This window comes from Cygnus olor, chromosome 1 (assembly GCF_009769625.2).
Source record: "Cygnus olor isolate bCygOlo1 chromosome 1, bCygOlo1.pri.v2, whole genome shotgun sequence".
In the NCBI taxonomy this organism is placed as follows: domain Eukaryota; kingdom Metazoa; phylum Chordata; class Aves; order Anseriformes; family Anatidae; genus Cygnus; species Cygnus olor.
This window is the reverse complement of record NC_049169.1, coordinates 144,755,686-144,773,921: the sequence shown is the minus strand read 5'-3', so window position 1 is coordinate 144,773,921 and position 18,236 is coordinate 144,755,686. Positions and strand designations below refer to the sequence as shown.

The following is an 18,236-nucleotide window of genomic DNA, read 5'->3' as shown; positions in this document are numbered from 1 at the left end:
TCTCTCTCTCTCACCTAATGAATGTTTATTCAGACAAAGTGTAGCAGTGCTTTTTACAAATTGTCTTGGGCAAAATTTACCTTTAATTGGGTGCGTGTTTCCAGAGCACTTTACTGTCCTGTACTCGTGGTAAATGGACGGAGGTGCAATATTGCAGCAGCAGCTTTTTGTATAAAGCCATGGAAAATGCTCAAGAATACATTTCTCTGCCTTCAAATCTGAATAAATGATGCTCTATTTAATGAAGAAGTCTTCTGTGAGGACTGGAGGGTCAAAGGAAGGATGACTTCACTTTTTCCTTTTTGCTTTGTTTTCCCTTTAAAGTGCCTTTTCAGAGCCCCCTGACATCAATAGAAAGCTTAGGCACGGGATCATTTCTTAAATGCATATTTATGCATTTGGATTTGCCAAGCTGTCCTTCGTCTTTCTTCTCTCATGGTGTGAAGCATCCCTTGTAAAGGGTTGCTGAAGGTCTCGCTCACAGCAGCAGAGCCAGGGGATGAAACCAAAACCCTGGCATCCCCCAAACACAGGGCACAGCCCTCCCAGGTGGGCTGCAGTCCCCACTCCTTGATTGCCCTTCTAAAAGCACAGACTACCACAGCCCCCCCAGCACATTCGCTTGCTTTCAAACGGCCCTTTCAATGTGGTGAGTTGTTTGGCTGCCTTGTATGAAACGGTCTGTGAGCCCAACCATTTATATACACACAACTTGTGTTGCTTTTGCAGATCTATTGCTTTTTTCCTGCCTCGTAGAGAGCCGCGTGCATTTTTCTGCATGAGACATATTTAAAACTGAAAATAAAAATAACACATTAATCTTTTCCTTCCTCTGCATCCCAGACGAGCAAAACTGTTGGAGTAAACTCAAAACTGTTCCTTAATTTATGGAGAAATGCAGAAGCCTAAATCAAGCTCAGAGACGATTATATCACAAATTTTCTGTGGAAAAATTTCAGGGAGAGCAGCGTCGAGTTCTTGACTCCCTCTGAACTGCCGCAAACACCTCTTCGCTCCAGGATAAGGGTAAAGAGGATTATCGTTTTCCCTTTGGAAAATGCCACACCATCTAAATGCCATCACAGCTCTCATGGCTAGCCTCAGGCAGGCTGCCTGCGTGGAGTGCTGCCCCAGTACCCGCAGCACAAGCGGCAGCCGATAGCAGTCACCCCAAAACTGGGTACTGGAGCAGGATGCAGGAGCAAGAAGTAGGAATGCTATGTCAGGCAGGTTTGAAGTCTGAATTTTGCACTAACTTTTTTTCTTTCTTTTTTTTTTTTTTTTCATTCAACAAACCAGAACAGAAGCTGCTGCACATCCAGCCTTGGGCAACCAGCTGGGGAGACACCGCCGAGCACGTGGTGGTGGTCTCTTGGGAAGCCGTCAGTCTTCATCGTATTGCATTTTTCAGATGTGTTCTGTAATTATTCCTGCACTGGGAAGGGCATAAATATCCCACCAAAGCAGAGCCTGGGAGCTGCTGGTGCAGCGGTGCAGGGAAGGGGATGGGGATGGACGTGTTACGTGTCCCAGTGCACGGGGCTCCTGGTGCACCGTGTGCTCGCCAGACACCTTGGCAGCGCTGCCGTATACAAACCCCCTCATCTAACAGGAGAAACAGGCCAGGAGCATGGCAAATGGTTTTCTGTCTGCGCTCCAGCCTCTCCGTGTGTTTCATCAGGGAGAACAAGACAGGAGCCCTGGACGTGGCAGGGCTGCGATGGTGGCTGCTCTGTCATGCTCCACGCCAGCTCGGGGGTACGCGAGCTGCTGGAATATGGCTGGAACACTGCTGTGCTACATCTTGTTTCAAAAATCCCCAATTTGTTAAAAAAAACCCACACACCGAATGACTGATTCTGGTCCATTAAAATATGTAAACAGTGGCCCCACGGTTTAGCTGCCACGTACGTTGATAGCCTCTATGAGCTGAAAGGCAATTCTTTCCCCTGGCTGCGCTATCGCGTAACCTCATCAGAAGACGAACAGCCTCCTTACCCCCAAACATTTTGCAATTTGCATTTAGATTGTTCGGTGCCAACGTTCAGAGTAAGACACTTCCCGGCTCCGTCAGACGAAACCCGGTTGTCATTTAGCACAGCGGCAGCCAATTTACGTTCCCATTAATGCGGATCCCAGGCAATTATATGGGGAGGGGAGGGGGGAGATCCTAACAAATTGCCTCCCACCCCCATGCCTGCTCAGTTTATTGCCAAGCGGGCAGCTGCAGGGCAAATTGGATGCACCCGTGAAGAGGAGCAAGTTAATGCTCTTCTGCTACTGCTGTTGGGGAAGGAAGGTGTGGGGGGCAGCTTGTGGATGCTTTGAGTCCCTCTGCAGTATCACCAGCTGGGAGAGACTCGAAAAAGTGTTGAAAATGCCTTTCTGTGACTTCCTTGCTGAGCCCATGGGATGCTGCTTTCTTTTTATGGGCAGCGGAGGTCTCAGCAGGGTGGAGATAAAGAAGAAAGCTGAGTGATAAGCGTATGTGGGGGTGGGCTCACCTGCAGCTGAGCTGCCCCTATAACTATGGGGGGATAGAGGAGCCCAGTGCCAGCCCCTGCCTGGTGGCCTGGCTCATGTGGCTGAGAAAAAACAAGTGGTTTTCTGTGGGTGGGGGAGACACCCACACTCCAGTAATTGGAAATCCATCTGTGGCCGCTTGGAAAGTTATTTTTGCTACATGAAAGGCTGGGATGTGAGGACAGGGCCTTCTCCAGACTGTATCACCTCTTGGCTCTCTTGCTAGGACAGCTCATTTATTTGGCTTGGCAGCGGCGCGCCGAGCTGCGGGTCTGCCAGGTTCACCATGTTGTAAGGAGCTGCTGATGTCAGGAAGAGCTTTTGGACGCAGGAAAGCCCCGCAGATGTTGTCCAGGTGGTTCTGCTCTCCGCAAGCAGTTTAGGACCAGCCAAGCCGCGTTACAATTTTACGATGATTATTTTTCTTTTGAAACCCGACTGGAATCACATCGCGCGCTGGAGCAACGTGCGAGGTGCGGGGCTGGAGCTCAGCGAGGTACGTGGCCTGAGAAAGTAGCTGGTGTGCTCCTCCCGATGGCATTTTGTACCGTCCTGTTGATCAAACCGGGCAGCTGGTGAGGCTAAACAGGAGGGAAAGCTGCTGCCTCTCCATGTTTTAATTCCTGCGTTTCCCACGTTTTAAAATTTTTGACTCAGGAGCCAGGTCTGCAGGTTCCCCGGCTGTATGCAGCCCAGGGGATGCATGGGGCACGCTGACAGCACCTTGCCTGTGCCCATGCAGGGGTCTTCATCTGCCCACCAGCCTGCTCAGCCTGAGGGATGTCAGAGCATGCCTGCAGCCTGCCCACAGAGTTGAAGGCTGCTGAAGTCCTTGAAAATGCTTATGCTGCCACATCTCCTTACAGCCCTCCCTGCTACCGTGGTCCCTCTTCCAGCTAGTCATAGAATCATAGCATCACAGAATGCTTTGAGTTGGAAGGGACCTTAAAGCCCACCCAGTTCCAACCCCCTGCCATGGGCAGGGACACCTCCCACCAGCCCAGGCTGCCCAAAGCCCCATCCAGCCTGGCCTTGAACACCTCCAGGGATGGGGCATCCACAGCTTCTCTGGGCAGCCTGTGCCAGGGCTTCACCACCCTCTGAGGGAAGAAATTCTTCTTAATGTCTAATCTAAACCTCTTCTTTTAGTTTAAAAACATTCCCCCTTGTCCTGTCATTATCTGCCTGAGCAAAAAGTTGCTCTCCATCTTTTTTATAAGCCCCCTTTAAGTACTGAAAAGTTGCAATAAGGTCACCCCAGAGCCTTATTTTCTTTAAGTCCCTGCTCTCTTCCTCTGGACCTGCCCTGCTTTTCTCCATGTGTCACCCCAGTGTTAATTTCTCAAGATTTTGAAAAAGCACAGATCTGCCAAAAGAAGAACCAGAAGGACATTCTGTCTTCTGGTTGGGCAGATCTTACCTTTACTTGGCCTTTACTTATGTTGGGATTACTACTTTTTCCTTGCAAGTCTCAGAGCTGCTAACGTTGTTTGTTCACTTTGCTATCTAATGAAGAGAGAAACCTCAATCGAGTTGCCTTAATGTTTATTTTATTTAAAGAATCAGAAACACAGTCATTGTAGTTCATTTGTACTCATATTCGCCAACATTTCCTAAACCACATTAACGTTCATGTATAACAAAGCATTTTCTGAGCTGTGCAAAGTCCAAACAATTTGTTCAATTACTTGAACCCACTTCTAGAACAGCAAACCTGGCATTTTACAAACTGAGGCCACCATAAGGATTCTTCTCCTTTCTCTCCCTGTTGTAGGAGACACAAATCTCCTTCCCCTTTCCCTTGTAAGACAGGTAGAAATTAGACCACAGTACAAGTCAAACCTCTCCCAGCCCAGGACTTTCCAAATGGCACTGGGTCACGTTTCCGTATCACTGATCTGTATTTTGTTCTGCACTTGTGCTCCCTGCATGGAGGTGATTTGTCCAAGAAGATTACTCAATAACCCGAAGTGTGATGCTAAGCAGTAAACAGGGGCCAGAAAACAGCTGTGATCAAAACAGATCCCCCCTCCCCAACTATCTTTCCTTGCAGGAGGTATGACTGGAAGGGTTGTTGTCCATTAAAAGAAACACCATCCTCCCTGCAGAATATATATTAAAGCACTGGTTTCATGACACAACATCTGCGTGTTTCCCTTTATCTTTTCACATACCAACTTTTGTCCTGTTAGAGTTAAGCGTTAAAAGGTGGAAATCTGGAACCATTTTAGATCTGGCTAAACACAATAGGCAGCAACCAAGCCGTCATCCTGTTCTGTTTTTCTGCGTGTAGTAAATACACCCATGGAACAGAATTTTAAAAGAACTTTAACCACTGTAAGTTGTCAGAAAAATCTCCTCGTCTCTGACAGAGCTAACCCAGAATTTTTATTGGAATCGATAACACGCATTTTGGCATTTCCAACTTGCTAACTGTGCAGTTTCCTGTTTGAGGTGCAGCGATACCAATTCTGATTTGGACCAAATAAATGGACTGATATGGCTCTATTCTCAAACAAGTCTTTCCAGAAGACATTTCTTCAATCTCTTATTGGTTATGAAAAGGCAATTTCCTCTCAACAGTAACTAAACTTTTAGTGGCTGACTCATTACAATCTGGAATACGAACAAATGCGGCAACGTTGAATATAAAAAGAAACATCCTGAAAATAATGCCTCCCTGTTCGAAGGTGCTATACTTGGCCATGGACTGTGTTTCTGGAATCTGTTTGTTAACGTGTGACAGCAAGAAGAAACTTATTTTACAGAGAACAAAGTCACAGAGCTGAACTTAAATAGGAACGTTCACTTACACGTTTTTGATATGTACTAGTATACACGGCTTGAATGAAAAAAAACTTACACCTTCACATATGAAATACTGGCAACGTAGTAATGATGATCACCCACTGGGCCTCTTCCTTTTAATAAGATCATCTCCAGGTTACAGTGCCTCCAACATGCTTTTAAATGACCACCACATGTTGGCTTTGGCGAAGAGCCAGCCGCCGGGAAAGGCAAGGTACAGATACAGCTAAGAAAATTCTTTCATCACATTTCATTCACCAAGAGCTGATTTCTTTTTAAATACTCTCACAATTACATTATTGAATTTTTCTCATTCCGCTTCATAGGAATAACTGACTAAACTCGCTTTACATTTATTGCACCTTTAAGTCCCTGGTAGATGGAAGCTCATATTGCCTGATATGTTTTGTATTGTAGCTTGACTGTGTTAAGAAATTGAACAGTCTCCAAAAACTGTACATTTCTACAGTAAGAAATCGTGTTTCAGTAATGCTAATTACAGCCGTCGCAGATCAGCTCTCATCTCCATGATGCAACAACAGAGGAAAACTCCAAGGTCCCTGCGCATGCTAGAACCTGCAGTGTTCTTCTTATTGCCATGAAAAAGTCAATTAAAATGACTCCTCCGGGAATTGCTTCCAATTCTGGAGTAATTATCACTCTCCAGACAGGATGCTGTGCTTCAGCGTGGGTCTTCAGACACTATAAATATGCAAGAGAGAGTGAGCGTGTGCGTATTGCACAGGCACGCTCCTCAGGTATATTTATCAGTGACCAAGCAGCTTTTTCTCTTTTCCTCTATGAAGCATGAACAAATAGTCTGATCTCAATCTTCAGGTACACTTCTGATTTTGTATGTTGAATGCAAACTTTGTTGCAGCCTCTCTGTTTAACCAAACCGAATCTTTAACAATTAAAAAAAATAGCACCAGATGTATGAAAAAGAGGAAATGTCTGATCTAGTAGGAATATATATAAAGTATAACAATTCTTACAGTAAAAAGGTACGTCATACAAAAAAGCAATGGAAAGTGATACGGAAGGACAAAACTCCATGCTGCATATAATAAGGGCAGAAGACAGGCAAAAGGGATTCTGCTTGAATAACCACAGTTTAATGGTGGAGCCGAACTTCCTCCAGGATTTCCCCGGCACGAAGGCTGGGACACATCGGATGATACGGGACTCTGAGCACTGACACACTTACTGACAAACTCACGCAGCATATCTTTGAGGTATATAGAAAGCATGACGTTAACGTTTTGGACTCCTCCTTCTTTCTTGCATGACGACGCGCAAATCTTTAGTCGTGTTTTTTTTTTCTTTTTTCTCCACCCTCCCCTCCCTCTTCTTCCATCAGGAAAAACAAAATCCCAGTTTAGGAGCTTCCTAGCACACCTCCGTGAACTCTCAAATCCATCTTGCATAGGCCAGTAATAAGAACACTGCAGCTCTGACAAATAAGTTACAGCAATATAACAACTTTCCTCTTAACTTCTTTTTTTTTTTTTTTTTTTAAAGATATTTTCTCTATAATTTACACAAAGGGATAACAGCCGGAGTTCAGGTTACGTACAGTCCGAATGGGCGTCCTTTCAGTCTGTGATTCCAGGTGGAAGGCACTACTTCAACATACCACTGTATGCACCGCGCGCAGGTTCAGAAGCACAGCGGGGCGCTGCGTCTCCAGAGCTGTAGACTGAAGGGCCTGGGGGAGTCTTTGGAAATAAAAATGGCAGTGGTTATCAGTCCAGTTTCCCTTTGCTGTCTCTTCTTGTGCTATGCAGTTTCCCCTGAAAGCTCCTCCAGTCCAGAGAGCGGTGCTCCGTCCTCAGAAGCTCTCTACGAAGCTCCCGGGGAAGAGGCCCGTCCTGCCATTCCTCTGTAGCGTCCCTTTGTACCAGCCGTCCTCCCGCTTCTTGTGCACAAACACAATGTCTCCTTCCTTCAGTTCGATCTCCGCCTCGCTCTGCGGCGGGTAGGGAACCACAACGCGGTACCTTCGGAAACAAAAAGGCAAAGACGGCGTCAGACACATCCATCTGACTCTGATATGTGGCATGGAGCAGCCACACCACAAGACATGGGTGGACGTGGCCAGGCCGGCACTCGTCCCCCCCTCAGCTTGTTTTGCACCGTCCTGAGCCCCCACCTCCTGGGCTGGACACGAGGGGCTGTGTGAGCAGACAGGGTGGCTGTTGGAAAAGGGAGAACCCCCCCCCCCCCCCAGGACCCTCTGAGGGCCCAGGGAGATGCTTGGGAGGGATGCAACCCTAGGGAGATGGATGCGTGCCAGCCATCGCTTGGCTGCTGGGAACCTTTTGCCTCTTTCTGGTGCTGACCTGTAAAGCAAGACTGAAAAGGCAGCCTGGCTTTCATGCTCCTTTTGCTGCTAATGAAGTGTCAGCGCCAGCAGCTGCCTGAAACCCCATGTCAGGCCGGCCTGCTCCGGGACAGAGAAAGGAGGCTGGCTTCCTCCTCCTCCCCTCCTGCACCCAGTGCCTCTGCTCGGCCCCATTCCTCAGCCCAGCGGCCCCAGGGGCTGCTGCTAGCTCGGCCAGGAAGAGCTCTGGGACATGGGAAGATTTGTAATTGGGAAAAAAGCTGGCTGAGTTTTGAGGCAGAAACATCACCTCGCCTCTCCCTCCCCCGCTTCCTGTGAACCAGAAACCTTGAGGAAAAATACGTTTGGAAACATCAGTAAGTCAGTTTTTCTCCAAACAGTTGTGTCTGAGGCAGCTACGTTTCCTACTAAAACTCAGTATCAGGGGAAGATCGCTGGCCAGCTCGACCAGAGGCTTCGCTGGGACGTGCTCTGAAGCCGGATGGTGACAGCAGGACGGTGCCGCCACATGCCCGGAGTGACAGCCTTGCTCACTGCCACATCCCTCCATCCAGAACTGGAATTGGCAGGGCTCTGGCAGACTGCCTTCGGTATCAGCAGAGCAGCCAAAGCACTTCACGTTTGTCTTCTTGCTATGCGTCTTGTGAATGTGCTTTGGGTCCCTCAGACCTGGGAGGGAAACTAAACTGGAAAGATGTGAAATCGCTTTCGAAGCCTCTCCAAACCAAGAGGGAGCCCCACCCTGAACTGTTCACAGGGCTCCCTGGGAACGGGGCTTTCAAGAGTCACTTAATTTTAATGAAGCAGTGACAGCTCTGATCCTGACAGGGCTATTCTGCACTCAGGCTCATCAGCAGACGTCCTCCTGAGAACATAGCCCAGGCCCTTTAACACCAGCACACTTGTGAGTGGAGCTGGGAACATCTTTCTGCCTCACTCTTCTTCCTCCTCAGCGCGTGTACTTTCACGGTCCTCTGGCATTTGGTTAACAATCAATACCTGTCTTGCTAATTGCAACGTAATGAATATGGTACGATAGTTGCCAATTGATTATCTAAAGCCCATCTCCCGAGGATTAATATTTCCACAACCACTGAACGGCCGCTGATGCCCCAGTCATGCTTTCACCAGGCAAGCATTTATTTAAAATAATATCATGTCTTTTAGGACCGAATTCGACAGGCACTGAAGGATCTGGAGCACTCCCTGCAGCCATTCCCTGTGAGGTGGTACCAAGGCAAGGGGTTGCTGAGTGGCAGCTGCTGATTTTCTTTGCAGACATTTCTGAAGTACCTAGTGACCGCTGTGCTGAAGCTAGGGACCCCATTTTGACACGACAGTGAAATTACCAGATCTGGCTACACGTTTGGACACCTCCACGGCCAAACATCCTGTTACTTGGAAACACATTCAACTCCATTTGGAGTGTCGGTTCTGCTCTAAAACCTGATTACAGCCTCATTAACTTGACATGGCAACACTGTCATATGGAAAATAGGTGTGTTCGAGTGCCACCAAAAATCTGTTGGTCATCTCCATCCCTTGGTCAATAAATCTCACTGTTACTTCCTTTCTCTGTGGAAAAGCAAATAACAGAGGTTGAAAAGTGTGCTGCTGGCTGGCTGCAGGAAAATGGTCTATCACGCTATCATCTGTGGAACTGCTACGCTTACATTATGAGGCTTTGCCAATTACAGCCATTATGCAAATGAATGCACACATTATTTCAAGCACTCCGCTGCAGTGTTGATTAATTAAATTATCAGAGTGGAACAATTTTTGCTAAGATGACGCCAGGTTTCAGATCTCACAACTCCACGTACAACCACAGCACACCGGAGAGGAGTTCTGGGATCTCGAAAGGCTTTGAGGAAGAGGAGGGTTGGAACAGCAGAAGGTTGTGTCTGGTGCAGGGTCCCCCAAGAACTCTGGGACTGCCAACACCTCAGGTCATACCTCAAGTGCACAGCCAACCTTTTAAAGGCAGGCTGGGCCTTAAGAGTGATGATTTGGCAGTCCCTAAATGGTTCACATTTGAAGGGAGGTGACCACGCTCAGTAAGAATGTGCCCATCTTCATAAAAGGGATTCTCAGAGCATTTCCTTGGAGAGTTAAAAAAAATAAATCCCAGTCACTGCATTACAAAATGAAGCACTCCTTCCCATTTAAGGAAACCCCAAACGCTACGGTTTAAATTTAATTACCTACGGTACCTCCTAGGATAACACCAAAGTGTTTTTGATAGAATAGGGAAATCTTAGATACAAAAGCCCTTGCAAATCGGTTAAGAAGTCCTCCGTGGGAGACAAAAAAAAAAAAAAAAAAAAAGATGCTTGCATTTTTTTTTTCCCTTGAGAGGCTTTTGAAGCAGTGCCGGGGAGAGCCAGAGCAATCAAGGTTGCAGTATGCAGAAAAAAATGATCACACGGCAGGGCTGCCGGCAAGGGGCTCGCAGGCACCATAAATCGCTCCTGTCAGAGCATGTGCTGCCACTCTGAAACCTCCAGGTGGCATTTCAGCCTAGTTTTTTTTTTTTTTTTCTCTAGAACTTAACACATGTATTAGCCATACATATATGCAAATACATAGATTAGCCGTATTTTCTGGCAGAAAAGACCTTTTCTCTTCCCCCCCAAGACGTTCTCCCTCGCTCCCAAAAAGGCAGTCCTCTATGCTTCTATTTATATCTCCACTTTTCATTTCCCTTTTTGTCCCCTTGTCTTTGAGAAGCTACAATAAAATTGCAGGTTTTCATACTGCCTCCTGGCATTTCAGATGGATCTCAGAAACAACTCATTTTTGTTGAGGTCACATTATACCTCAATCGCCAACTTTTAAAAATGCTAAATAGCTGGGCAACAACCATGTTTACAAGTGTGGCAAGCATCTCTGCCTATTATTAACCAAGTTTGGTATTTTCTGTTGCAAGTGGTACCTTCAGACAGTCATAATTCTGCCAAATGCTGACCATTTTGTCCCAGACTCTCCACAGCACTTGACTATGTCAGGCTGAGGGTCCCACGTGCAGCCTGGATGGTCCCATCACTTTGAGGGAGAACGTCAGGGAGTTTTTGCAGTGCCCTCAGGACCCAGGTGTGGGCTTTCCCAAACTGCTGTCACCTCCCTGTACTTGAGGAGCTGAGGAAGAAACGTGATGAAAACTGGAAGCCCAGGCACGAGGTGTGGACATGCGTGCTGAGAGGGAAGCTGTGCTGAGCTGAGGCTGGCAGAGCAGAGAGCCTCAGTGGAGGGAGCCCGGGGCTTGGATGTGACACCCCGCAGGGCAGGAGGGTGCACGGGCTGAGGCTGGCACCAGGGCTGACGATGGGACAGGAACTCTGGCAGCATTCGCCCACGGAGAGCCAGGAATGGGTCTGTCATCACCGCTCCTCTGCTGTCAAAAGAGAGCTGTGAAACCCATGTCCTGTGTCCTTTCAGTGCTCATCCCCACAGGCAGAAGAAATGCCTCTCCCATCCAGCTCTCCTTTCACTCTTACTGCTGACATCTGCAAGGTGCAGCTAAGATTGCTGACCTCAGATAGGTGTTACGTAATGGAAGTTCTGGTTTTGTTTTAAAAAAAAAAAAAACAAAAACGGCTAAAGGTGCCAGGTATGTAGACACATAAGAGAAGAGACGTGTGGCTGCTGAAGCCACCTCATCCTCTGCGGAGGCTGGAAGATGCCAAGAGAGTGACCCCAGAGAAATTCACTGAGTAGTGCAGGTGCGAGGCGAGTGGATTCTCCGACTCCTCCAGCTGCAGAGCCTCGTGCCACACTTTCCACAGAGTGAGACTCATCTCTTGCATTTTAGCAGCGTGGGAGGCAGTTGTCTGGTCTGAATTACTCACGCAGGCTCTTCTGCCATTGCGCGCAGACAGGCATTGAACAGCATTGATCAGAACTGATCAGTAATTAAGGGCCGAGCTCAGGCCTGAACACTTGAGGGGGAAAAAAACAAAATACCAAGTATCTGCTCACTGAGTAAATACGTGCATCCAGTACGATGATGGAGGTACAGGGGCTCACAGAACAGGCACAATCAGGCAAATTAGGACTGCAGGGCTAACCTCCAATCTGGAAATATTGCAGGATTCAACTCCCGAGGTGGCTAATTCCAGTTTCCCAGTCCTGAGGCAGGTGACCCTAGTCAGAGAAGCACTTAACCATGTGCACACATGTCCCCGTTCGGTTAGAACACACTCCCGGGGTCACTTCTCTGGTATTGCTTTCCAGGAAAGAAGCACGCCTTTCCTTTGCTTTCCCTTCTGGCAAAGAAGACATACGTGCACGACGAAATTGAAGTCAATGGGCGTTGAGCACATGCTTGAATGCTTCCTTGAACTGAGAGCTCGATTTCTAACGTGGCAGTGATTTGTAGGGAGGACACATGGAAACACAGAGGGGGCTATTTTGAAGGTTAAACTCACTGCTCCTATTTCATTCCGCAGTGCTGCTGTGGTTACAACGTGCTCGAAGGCTCCCCAAAAACCACGCGAACACCGCACGGATACGCCGGTCGTGACAGCAAGGCCGGCTATAACCGCTTCATCAGAACACAGCCCGGCAGAATTAGTGCCAGTTACTAGAAAAGAGTCAACAACGCGTGACATGTTTTACTCAGGTTTGCATCCAGGAACGGTGCCAGCCAGCCGGGGGAACATGACTCACGCACGCACCCGCTCGGCTCTCCCGTTCCTCTCCGCCGCACAGTCACATTTTCTTGAAGGGGGTGGCAAGGAAAGCGTTTTCCTTCGGTGCTGCTGGGCAGATGGCGTGCCCCTCTTCCACGTGAACCAACAGCCTGCATGGGGTGCGGGCACCTCTGCGGCTGCCTGATCTCAGAGCATCCCTGTATGGGACAGGCCGTGCTGGTCTTGTTTCTTGGACCAGCAGCAACTGGATGTAGAAGTAGCTGGAGAGGAGTGTGTGGGGCACATGGAGCCTGATGGGGAATTCGCTCTTCTGTCAATCGCTGCGACATGAAGTGACAAGGCCACCACCTGGGAAATGTCTCCGCTCCGCTGCTCAGACTGCAGAGAGCAGCAGGAGGAAGGTGGTTTTATAAAAGGATAGTGGGAGCCTACACCCAGAAGGCAGGACTGGGCACGAAGCATCCCAGTTAAACCTCACGGCTAAATGACCAACTTCCTTTCCAACCCAGCCAGCCAGGGCCAGGTTTTGGAAACGTCAAGTGGGGTAAGATAAAATACTTGTTTTCCTTGCACAAAAAATGACAGAAATTAGCAGCAGCTCAGCACACCTTCCTTTCTGACAGGCTGCAGCTCCCACCAAGGGCCGTGCTGCCAGGTAGCAGGACGGGCACCTCTACTGTCAAAGTGTGAGGGCCAAGCTGCAATGAGGGCCGCGTAATGCACCTCCGACATGGCTAGTGGCACGGCTGCTTGGCCTTGACCAGTAGCCTGGCTGTGGCAAGTGCCAGAGACGCAGGGCAGCCTCCACGGGAGAAGTAGCGGTGCTCTGCTGCCTGTGTGAGCCCCGTTCGAATGCCGTAAATATTAAGGAATGTGCTACTCCTTCCAACCTTCCAGTGCTCTGTTTCTGTGCGCGCAGATGGGCGTTGGGAGACAGAAAGCCAAGTACAGCTAAGTGCACTGAAATGCTCTGCAGCTTTTTAAAATTTCATCCAGCATCTGAATCTGTTTATCTAACCTTTTTTTTTTTTTTTTTTACTTTTCCTCCCTTCCCTTTTCTTTCTCAGAGAATTGCTCCTACTGTGCAGATGAAATGCACCAAAATGCAAACAAGCAAAATATGGAGCTGAGTGATGTTCAATGCAAGTTCCTCCGCTGCCAGATGTGAAGAGAACAAGTGGTTTGAAAACTGTAATTTGTTTTAAAAAAAATATAATTTGGTACTTCTGAGCAATTTGATGATTTAATGAGCACAGATGGATGTGGGATGAATTTCTAAGAGGCAAGTGTTTAATGTATCTGCTCAGATTATTCCAGGACTAAGCATTATCCTTCCTAGTGCATGAAGGTAATTAATATTTCCCATTATGGGCATGAAAAAACCCATACGATCAGTTAAGGAATGCAGATACACCAATGATATGGAAGTTAATTCATAAATCAATTAAAGCATCTTGCCTGCTGTGTATAATTAGGGTTACTTCAATTATAGCTTATTTTCAGATTTAAGACTCAGGAATCAAAACGCTTAAAATCAGAGGAAGTTCCTTCCCACCATATACTGCAATTGGAAGTCTTTGCACAGTTGTAGCAGTCTAAATCTATTTGCTCCTCATTCCAGCAAGGCTGAGCAGACGCAGCTAACTCGTGTCCCTCTGGCTCCATTCTACTTCACTCCAGCTGCTTATAATTGTCATTAGTTGAACATTTCACTGTCAGGACCCTCCAGAGGTGAAATGAGAAATTTGTAGGATACGGGACTGGCCCTGGCCTATTAAACAAGGCGTCCAGACTTCTCTACATCAAAGCCTTGAAAGCAGCACCTCAACAGCCAGCTCCAGAGGCGCCAGGGAATGCTCCTCCCGGTTTCTTTTCATGGCTACGTTTAACTAAAGGTGCAGCATTCCTCTGATGTAGTTACGCTGGTGCTAAATCTGGTTTATATTGATTTAGCTTTTCTTATAGCATTAATCTAAACTGATGTAGACCAAATTAAGTGTGCCTAAATAGGGATTGGTTTTTCACTCTTTTCACTAAATTGGTTTTTCATGGATTTTAAGGACAAGAGACTACTCTGATAGTGTGCTCTTGCTGCCTTCATTACAGCGCTGAAGGACTTGCCTGTATTTATTTCTGCTTCAAGCCTAATAGCTGTGCTTGAACCACAGCATTTCTTTCAGACAAAATGCTCAACCCGGAATAAAAATATTTCCATGTCTGTTCCCTTATTCAGTCTCCTACAGCCTGGTACCAAGCTGTTCCTAAGCCTGCTATTTAACAGATGTAACAAAGATCTGTGTATCACTTCCTAACAGCATATTGTTTTAAATCATCTATTGTTCTTACGATATTTCTCTGAGCCCACTCCATTTTGCCTCAAATTTGGCTCTTCTGAAATATGCTGTTACTCGGTGTTCTCTTCACCAAAGAGTTGAATTATCTCTGTACCATCGTGTCTACCCTCTTCATCACCTTCCTCCCACTTCATTCATACATCCTGCAGCAGCAAAGACTTTATGTTGGACAGTGTGGGTCCAAGACCCAACTCCTTTTCTACGGATTCCTGATCTAGAGGGACATCCAATGCCAAAGAGTCTGCAATCTACTTAATACCCGCCGGTCAGTTGTGTACAGCTTGCTCAGCAGGACACTTTGTGGTAACAGGCCAGATGCCTTAGAGAAGTTTAAATATGTTACAGGGTCATTGTTACCATCCCAGCCAAACTGCAACCTGCCTTCAGTAAACACCGTGTAAGGTGTGGACTGTCCTGTAGCATCCCTTATTATGCCCTGCATCAGCTGCTCTAAAAACCTGACTAGATTCAGGGTCAGACTGACCTGTCCAACGCATTTCATTTAGCCTCATTCATACTCTACGGCAAAAAATGATTTCTTTCAAATTTTTGCAGCTTTACTATTGTTCCAGAATTGTTACATGAGAGCCTCATGAGTTTATTAAAATATTGGGATCCCCTTTATAAAGTGGTATTTGCCACAGAACCTACACCCTTTGGGCTGAGAAAGCACTGCTGTCCTCTCCATTTAGCCGCCTACAGTCAATCTCCAGAGCTGAAAAACCCAACAACCCCTGAGAAAGTTAAACTTGCAGTCCCCCTCCAAACCCTCCCTGAGGATGGACGCATGCTCCAGGTGACCTCTGGGGATACCCAGCTTACCTTTCCCGAGGCAAAGGCTTGGGCTCTGGCCGAATAGCTGCCATGGAAGAGAGGGGCTGCCTGGCAGGAGAAGGGATGGAAAAATTCAAATCCAAGGAGCCTGTTTTTCTGTGCAGAGGCTCCAGCCCCATGGCTCCCTGCATTTCGCTCTCGATAGGGCACGAGCCGGCCCTGCCGTGGCTGGAGAGGGAGGAGAGCTCGGGTCCCACTGCCCCTTGTAGGACCCCTTCGATGGCCGCCTGGGGGTCATGCGTGGGGGACACGGATGGTGGGGAGCGTGACTTCTTTTTCGTTGATGCTCCTGCTAGCAGCTTCAGCAGCCCGCTCTTCTTCTCCTTCTGCAAAGGAACCAAAGGAAATTAGGGCAGTGAGCAGACATCCCTAATCCCTCTGTTTTTCTTTTGGAAAATCTCAGTGTGTGGCAGGAAACTTCCCTTCACTGCCTTGACTAGGAGTGGATCCAGGCAGAACCTGAGCCTTTGCTAACAAAGATCTTTTGAAAATCCCTCCCCATCCAACAGTGATGTACTTGTTCAGCAGAAGGACATAGCATATTGCAAAGATGATCTCTACTTTCAAGTCCACCCAGGCAGTGACCATATATGCCTCTTGAAAGAAACAGTGCAGTTAGTGGGACAGCAAAGGTACAAACCTCCCGTGCAGAGAAGGTGGCAACCGAACTGCTGCCCTCTCCCTTCCAGAGGAATCCTGTCCCCCAGTAGAGAAACTCCCAAAAGGTGACAGAGCAGGCCCTATGTTGAAAAACCCCCGCTGGGAAAGCACGAGTGTCTGCAGAAAGATTTTAGATCTCGGACCATTGCCAGAGAACCGCTCATCACTGCTGCCTGATTCACTGCTCACCATTTACTACTGGATGTAGATTTACGGTAGGGAGAAGGGAGGCACGAGACAGACTTTAATCCTCGTTTGCAGAGGATCCTCCACATCCTGCATTACACCGCTGTACCAACCCGCATCTCCCTGCCAGAGGTGGGCCACTTCTCCTCCAGTGTTAATGTAAAGGCATTTATGTTTGGAGATAGACCACAACTGGCAATTACACTGTCAGTGCATGTGAATTTTGACATTTCTACAGGGGTTTCTGGTACAGAGTAATGACAACAAGATAACAGCACTCTTTCAATTAACATGGAAAAAAAAAAGTTCAGCCTTTGTTACTGAAGAGATGCATCAGACCTTGCATGCTTTACAACAATGAGAAATCCTGCTACATGTCTACCTCAAGCACATACAAATAGAGAATATTCTTTCCTTCAGCTAGAAAGTTTTTTTGGGTGCACTGTAGCGCTAGGCTAGAGTTGCAACCAGCAATGCTCTGCAATAATTTTTCCATTTTTTTTTAACCACACAAGAAGTTTTGTAAAAGGTCTGTTAGATTTCTTTCTCCTCCATCAGACGTGCAAGGCATTATCCAAGACCATCTTCAGAGACTCAGGGCTGAGAAGTTTGGCTATATTTGATAATTTGTTCTATAATAGGTTCCTGGGGGGGAAAAAAACGAACCCAGCAACCACAATACTTATGGAAAAGGATTTCTCTATCTTTGAGCCGGAACACTGTTTGGAAATACAAGCCAGCAATTTATTTATTCTCTGTAGACAAAATGTCTCATGCAAGGTTTAAAATGATGCTCATTTATGTGCTGACTGCTGAAGTAATTTTTCAAAGCAGCTTTAAAGAATAGGAGGGCTACACTAAAATAAATATAAGCTTTTAGAAGATGCTCAGAGTAGTAAATCTACTTGTAAATGTACTTGGAGTATCTGATGTCTCGGCTCCCAGAGTTCTCGTTTGCACTTTTCAGCTGTCATGGACTGATCAGAAAGCAGAAATACCATAAATGTTAAAATATTGAAGAACAAAAGCAAAGTACAGTTGTTATTTCAGAGACAATGTCCAGTGATTTCTGAAGAACAGTCTGAAGTACGCTTCCAGCTGGCGGTATGGTGGTCTCCTGCATACCACCAGCTCCGACTATTAAGGGCATTTGTCACTTACAGGTTACTCTGTGGATTAAAGGATCCCTCCTGCCAAGATGTTCATGCAGGCAGAACCTGTGGAAGCTAAGGGAGGCTGGCCATATGGCACCATCAGGTCTAAACCACTACCTTAATTCCCCTGGATGCACCAGAAAAGCAAGCCAAAGGCCCCTGAGAAGCATCTCCCCTCCCTGAGCAGAAGGCAGCCTTGCAGGAGCTGTGGTAGCTGTGCACACTGGAACTCACCTGAGGTGCCAAAAAATACTTCACGTGTGTTAGAGAGTGTTTCTCTCACTCTCTAATTAAGAAATACCGCTGCTGTCATCATTACATCAAATTTTAAAGCTCTTCAAAAATTGCAAACCTCTCCTTTCCCTGTAGCTCATTGAAACAATAGCTCTAATGATCCCAGCATACTGTGTCAATATGCATTTGAAGGTGTCTAAAGGTCAGTGACAGAAAGCAATAGCCATTGTGGGGCTCTGGAGAAATGGTTATTGTGCGGCAGTGAGCACTTTGAGCCTCTTTAATTGGCAGCTTTGCACATGCAAAGTAACTACACGAACTAAAGCCCCGTATAATGAACAATTAATATTCCTATGTGGCAGCAGCTTTTCTCATTTCTGCTTCTAATTTAAATACCTTGGCAAATTTTCATTAGAAATACCTTGTGCGTCTAAGACCATGAAAGGCATAGCAGCCAAAATCTTTGGAAGGAAGGAAATGCATACAT

General features: G+C 47.0%; 1 protein-coding gene across 1 annotated transcript in view; it reads right to left on the bottom strand.

Moving 5' to 3' along the window:
- Positions 1-4,055: 4,055 nt before the first annotated feature.
- SH3RF3 (SH3 domain containing ring finger 3) overlaps positions 4,056-18,236 on the bottom strand; it is a 241,142-nt gene continuing 226,961 nt past the window's right edge. Inside the window, 2 exon segments of the mRNA XM_040567357.1 lie at positions 4,056-7,331; positions 15,504-15,841. Coding sequence (XP_040423291.1) covers positions 7,163-7,331; positions 15,504-15,841 — 507 coding nt within the window. The 3' untranslated portion in view covers positions 4,056-7,162.